The 6,558-nt window shown below is 39.2% G+C and overlaps 1 protein-coding gene across 3 annotated transcripts in view; it reads right to left on the bottom strand.

Moving 5' to 3' along the window:
* Window positions 1-2,337: 2,337 nt before the first annotated feature.
* Window positions 2,338-6,558, bottom strand: part of dnah7 (dynein, axonemal, heavy chain 7) — a 213,468-nt gene continuing 209,247 nt past the window's right edge. For all 3 annotated transcript variants that reach the window (XM_057852777.1, XM_057852775.1, XM_057852778.1), the window contains 2 exons: window positions 5,984-6,087; window positions 2,338-2,890 (listed from right to left, as the gene is read on the bottom strand). In XM_057852777.1, coding sequence (XP_057708760.1) covers window positions 2,684-2,890; window positions 5,984-6,087 — 311 coding nt within the window. In that variant the 3' untranslated portion in view covers window positions 2,338-2,683. The remainder of the gene's footprint in view (window positions 2,891-5,983; window positions 6,088-6,558) is intronic.

Below are 6,558 nucleotides of genomic sequence, written 5' to 3'. Positions count from 1 at the left end.
CTAGAGGTCAGAATCTATAACGGTATAGAGTAAGTTTTTTTTATATTTCTTCTTAAAGGCTGCTAGGGTCCCCGTGTTAGTCAGTGCAGGGTCTAGAGCATTCCAGAGGCCTATTGGTCCTGTATTAAAATACAGAAATATTGGAGTGATATCCTTTCAAAAATAAAGAAAATTTTAATAACACAGCTTGATTTGGACCCAGTTTCCCTTCTCTTGGGTCTTACAAATGACCGTATTAATGATAAATATCAGGAAATACTTTACAATATTCTGACTTTTTGTGCCCGGAAAAATATCCTCATGCACTGGATCATGGATAGGCTAAGGCCCCCTCACTATCGGGATGGCACAGGATAATGATGGAATATATTCCACTGGACTTTCTTACTTGTCTTCGCACTCTAGAACGGATGTTTTTGAAAAATCATGGAAACCATTTCTGGACTACACTCACGACAATGTTTCTGCCATTCTGATAAGGGCATTTGTGTGATGTGGTATTTCCCCCCTTGTATACCTTTCATTGTATTGCGTATAGTACGCAAGTAGCGCCCATCAAGCCAATCCAACTGTGGGAGGTGCTCCTGGAAGCGTGGGGTAAAATTTCTCCAGATTACCTCAACAAATCAACAGCTAGAATGCTAAAGGTCTGCAATGCTATAATTGCTGCAAATGGAGCGTTCTTTGACGAAAAGAAAGATTATTTTTTTCAAATAAAAATAATTATTTCTAACCTTCTCAAAGTCTCCACAATACTTTAGATTTATTTTGCAACTCATTTAATAAACAAATGTGACTTTTCATTGAAAACATAAAATTGTCTGGGCGACCCCAAACTTTTGAACGGTAGTGTATGTACTGTATATTCACTATTTTGCACTGTTGGTCTCCTGTATGTACCGTATTGGCCCGAATATAAGACGATGTTTTTTGCAATGAAATAAGACTGAAAAAGAGGGGGTCGTCTTATATTCGTGATCTAGACGTTATACCCATTCACGGCGCTAGATGGTGCCAGATATCGTTGAAACGATGTTCTGTCATGACAGATCTCAGCTACTCTCCCCATTCACGACGCTAGATGGCACCAGATATCATTGAAGTGATGTTCTGTCATGACAGATCTCAGCTACTCTCAAGTTTAACCAGTTTGCATTATTTTATTGCAATGTTTTTCCTTATTCCGATTTGTTTCAAGACTACAGTTACAGTTAGACTTCACTTTGATGGTTAATGCAGTTATTGCAATTTTGTTGTTATATCACAATAGATTGATTTATTTACATTTCAAAAACCAGAAGCCATTCATTTACGAATGTGATTCCACTTTAGTTTACACATTTAAATGTTCAGATTTGAGGATTTGAATGAGGCAAAATAACATGCTTTTTCTTTCAAATATATTGTTATAATCATTTGTTTCGGATGTACTGTAATTATTTTCTCTCTAAAAATTAATTTGGTGTTCAAAAAGTCTTTTTTCAAACTTGAGCCTTGAAAAAAAAAGGGTCGTCTTATAATCAGGGCCATCTTATATTCGGGCCAATACGGTAACCTGTTTTGACCTAACATGGACAATATTCTAGTGGAAGATTTAGGTAGCAACAAGTTGTCCGCCCCACAACGGTGACCGCTTTTAAAAGTGATACAGGTAGTCCCTAGGTTACGAACGAGTTCTGTTCCTACGCTGGCGACGTAAACCGAATTTCCGCATAGGTCGGAATGAACACTTTAAGTACCCCCAAATAACTATCCAAAAAGTCCAAAAGTACTGTATTTTGTTTAATGATGATGTCTACACTGCCCTCTGGTGGCAGCATTGGCAGCTGCTCATCAGACATGGATAACGGACAGCTATGCTTTGGTTTGGCCCACATAAGGATGTAAGTTGTTTCAGCTAATGTATGTTTGTGTGTATATTTATAATTAAGTTTACAGCTACAGTTTGTGGAGTTAATGTGAGCAATTTGCTTTGAGAATCCTAGTTACATTAGCATTCGTCGCATTTAAGATAGCGGACTTTTGCTAGGCAAATTAGGCTAATTTAATCTACTAAATTATCATATTATCATCATCATCTAAATTATCATATTGATCAGACTAGATGGACGTTTGAACACCAATCGTTTTGTGTCAAGTGTTTTGTTAAAATAGCGTATCATTTTGAACAGTGTAACATACATAACGTGTGTTACAGCTTTACAAATTGTCAGAAGTGAAGTACAATGGTTCAAAAAACAATCGCCTGGTTTGTCTCTAAATCTGAATTTCACGTTCAGTGAGGACAGAACACGTTATATTTTTACCTTACTTTATTAATATAAGATACTGTGAGGTACAAAAGGTCCTTATGCAACTAAAAACAAACAAACAAACAAACAAAAAAACGACTGGAGAAGTCAAGTACGTCATAACAGGGGGACAACCTGTATTTCGATTGTTGGCAGGAGCATATTGATAACCTTTTGGGATAGAGTGTCGCGATATATCACCATTTCGATATATTGTCACACCCCTAATAGGAACTACGCAATTGAAATTGCCTTTCGGAAATGATCTCATTTTGTGGCTTTGTCCCGCACACTTGATTACAAAAAAAAAAAAAAAAAAAAAATGTCCGACATTCAAGATAACAGAAAAAAATGTCAAGTCATTCTTGTGACAAAACTAAAAATGTGACCTTTTAGGAGCTGAGCTGGCAAAGGAGCGCGACACCCCTCCTGATCCAGTGTTCGGCATCCACATCTGAGCTGAGCGTCATGGCGATGACGTAGTTGGTGGAGTGGCCGGTGGTGGACAGCGTGCCTCGCCGCTCGCTGGTCTTGTAGACAGGCGACAGGTAGCACATCCGTTCGGGGATGTCCAAACGTTTGATCGGCTTCAGCCACATCTGAGCCGCATGGGGAAAAAGAACCAATCGGTTAACTGCCCTCGGGAACCTGCCCGACATTTCGACCGTGTCCAAATTGGATTTCCAATTGGAACTTTTGTGGACACGAACATGAAACGAGTGATAACAAGGTGTTACTCCCTTAAGGGTCCTGAGCAAGTCTTGGTTATGCAAATGAGATCGAGAGGGGCGCATAAAACAACAACATAAAGAAAAAGCCCCAAAACAATCATAACGTAAGTCGTCCCATTTGCATTTCAAAGCCACCCGTGTTGTTTTCCACTCTCCGAGAATAATAAACACGTTTTTAATTATGTAATGTGCATTATTCATCAGCACTCATGGCGACAACAAGGTGGAAAAACAAAAAAACCTGATGAGTCCAACCGATTGCCACTGGCACTTTAAATCTCCGGTCTACTTCCATTCACTTTATGCAAACTCTGGAAACATCGGTAATGAAGTGTCAACCTATAATTGATTGTTATTGCAACAATAGTGAGCTATTCCACCAAAATGAAAAATCTAATTAACTAAACCAGAGGTCAGCAACACGCGGCTCTAGAGCCACAGCGGCTCTTTAGCACTGCACTAGTGGCTTCCTGGAACTTTTTCAAAAATGTTTGAAAATGGAAAAAGTTGCGGGAGGGAAATATAGTTTTAAATGTTTTTTTGTAGGAGGACAAACATGACACAAACATTGTTCTAATTCATTAATATTGTAATGAAGTAACTTGAGGCGGCATCGTACAACTGAGTCGTCACATGATGCGTCATTCCCTATGGAAACCACTAACGGGAAAATAAACATTTACGGTATTTTCCGCATTATACGCCACATCGGTACATTGGCAAAACGCAACGGCAAATCAAAAAACACTACGGCAAATAACATAACAAAAATACAAATTAAAAAACAACGCCAAATCACATTTTTAAAAAAATCACGTTAAAAAAAAAAAAAAAAACATTAAAAAACAACGACAAATCACATAGCAATAAAAAAATTAAAAAACACAACAACAAATCCAAAAATGAAATTACAGTGGTATGAAAAAGTATCTGAACCTTTTGGAATCTCTCACATTTCTGCTTAAAATCACCATCAAATGTGATCTGATCTTTGTCAAAATCACACAGATGTAAAAAACAGTCTGCTTTAACTAAAAAGAACCAAACATTTATAGGTGTTCATATTTTAATGAGGATAGAATGCAAACAATTACAGAAAGGGAAAAAATAAGTAAGTGAACTATCACATTTAATATTTTGTGGCCCCCCTTTGGCAGCAATACCTTCAACCAGACGCTTCCTGTAGCTGCAGATCAGTCTGGCACATTGATCAGGACAAATCTTGGCCCATTCTTCCCTACAAAACTGCTGTAGTTCAGTCCTATTCCTGGGATGTCTGGCATGAATCAATGACTTTCGGTCATTCTACATCATCTCAATGGGACTCAAGACTGGACTTTGACTTGGTCACTCCAGAACGTGTATTTTGTTCTGGAACAATTCTGAAGTTTTACTGAAGAATTTACTTGTTACGTGTTTTGGATCAATGTCTTGTTGCAGCATCCATCCTCCTTTTAGCTTCAAGTGTCTGACAGAAGGCCTCAGGTTTTCCTGAAAAACATCCTGATAAACTTTTGAATTCATGCTTCCAAGAGTTCCAAGAGCAAGTTGTCTAGGCCATGACGCAGCAAAACAGCCCCAAATCAATATGCTCCCTGCACCATGCTTCACAGTGAGGTGTTGATGTTGGTGAGCTATTCCATTTTTCCTCCACACATGACATTGTGTGTTACTCCCAAACAATTCAACTTTGGTTTCATCAGTCCACATTTTGCCAAAACTTCTCCACTGAGTCCTCCCATGAACACCATTCTTGGCCATAGTTTTACATATAGTTGATGTGTGCACAGAGATATTGGACTGTGCCAGTGATTTCTGTAAGTCTTTAGCAGACGCTATAGGGTTCTTTTTTACCTTTCTGAGTATTCTGCGGTGAACTCTTGGTGACATCTTTGGTATGTGGCCACTAATTGGAAGAGAAACAAAAGCTTCAAACTCCATTTGTAGACAACTTACCTGACTGTCGATTGATGAAAATCCAGGCTTTTTAGAGATGCTTTTGTATCCTTTCCCAGCTATATAAAAATCAAGAATCCTTGATCACAGGTCTTCAGACAGCTTTTTTGACTGAGCCAGGATGCACATCAGAAAATGCTTCTCTTCAGACAGCTTTTTTGACCGAGCCACGATGCACATCAGACAATGCTTCTTATCAAGACAATTGTTACCAGGTGTGTGTTTTATAGTGGGCAGGGCCACTTTAAACCACTCATCAGTGATTGGGCACACACCTGACTTAAATTGTTTGGTAAAAATTGGTTTCAATTGCTCTTTAAGTCTCTTTAGGCAGAGGGTTCACTTATTTTCCCCCCTTTGTGTCATTGTTTGCATGCTCTCCTCCATAAAATCTGAAACCCTATGAATGGTGAATCAATGGGTGGTTTTAGTTAAAGCAGACACTGTTTTAACATCTGTGGGATTTTGACAAAGATAAGCTCACATTTGATGGTTATTTTACGCAGAAATGTGAGAAATTCTAAAAGGTTCAGTTACTTTTTCATAACACTGTACATTAAGAAACCTGAAGAGGTAGGTCCTAGTCAAAAAACACACTCATCGCTGATTGAACGAATCTACCGTCAACCGTAGGTACTGATAAACTAGGAACTTATTCCGGGTCTGGTGTGGTATTTGAAAATGAGCATTACCAAAGATGCGAACGTGGCTTCCGCTATGAATCCATCCATACATTTTCGACCGCTTTGAATATTTTTATTTGACGTCGCGTTGGCACATCGAACGCACCAATAGGAAAGTTGCGCTGACACACTATCGTGGTGTCATTATATTGTACTTCATACGTATTCCCCCCTCAAAAAATCAAAGGAAAAATCACAGGGTGTTCAAATACTTATTTTCCTCAATGTATTTTGAGTCATTGGCTATCAGATTTTTCTCCCTAACAAATATCAGATTTAGCATCAGGCCTTAAACAACAAGCATCGGTCCGAGCCTACTCACCACAGGCATGGTGTCGTGTAGCACTTTTGGGTATGACTCGGCCAAAAGTTTGGTCTTCCTGTCCCAGCGTGCGCCATCGAGGAATAGACCACGGATGTACACGCCTGAAAAACACAGATCCCCAACAATTCATTTTGTGTTCAAAATAAGCATTCAGAATTGGGTTCATTTCCCTTTGGATGTATGCATGAATGAAATGACAACAAGAATCGTTCAAAACATACTGACAAAAGTGTCTCTTTGTAAAAACAGATTGTCTTCATCCCTCTTTTTGTTCCACTTCTGAAGCGTCGACATCCTGGTTGTCTCCATAGTGACACGAATCCCCATGTTGGTCGGGAGGAAGACATTAGCGGAATAGATGAAGCGCAGCCGGGGGTCCGATTGAAGGCTAGGGAGTCGTCTCAGAGACTTTGACTTAAGAGTTGTGACAGCAGGGGGGGCAATGTAGGGGCATCCTTTCTTCTTGTTCTTCCCTTTTTTGTATTTGCATTCAGTAAACCAACCGTCAGTTAGCATTAACTTCTTGTCATTGTCAGCGCTGCTTAAAAGAACAAATGCCGTAGACTGACTTT

Source organism: Corythoichthys intestinalis, chromosome 12 (assembly GCF_030265065.1).
Source record: "Corythoichthys intestinalis isolate RoL2023-P3 chromosome 12, ASM3026506v1, whole genome shotgun sequence".
In the NCBI taxonomy this organism is placed as follows: Eukaryota; Metazoa; Chordata; class Actinopteri; order Syngnathiformes; family Syngnathidae; genus Corythoichthys; species Corythoichthys intestinalis.
Note: the sequence above shows the minus strand (reverse complement) of the source record. Positions and strands in the feature narration are given on the sequence as shown.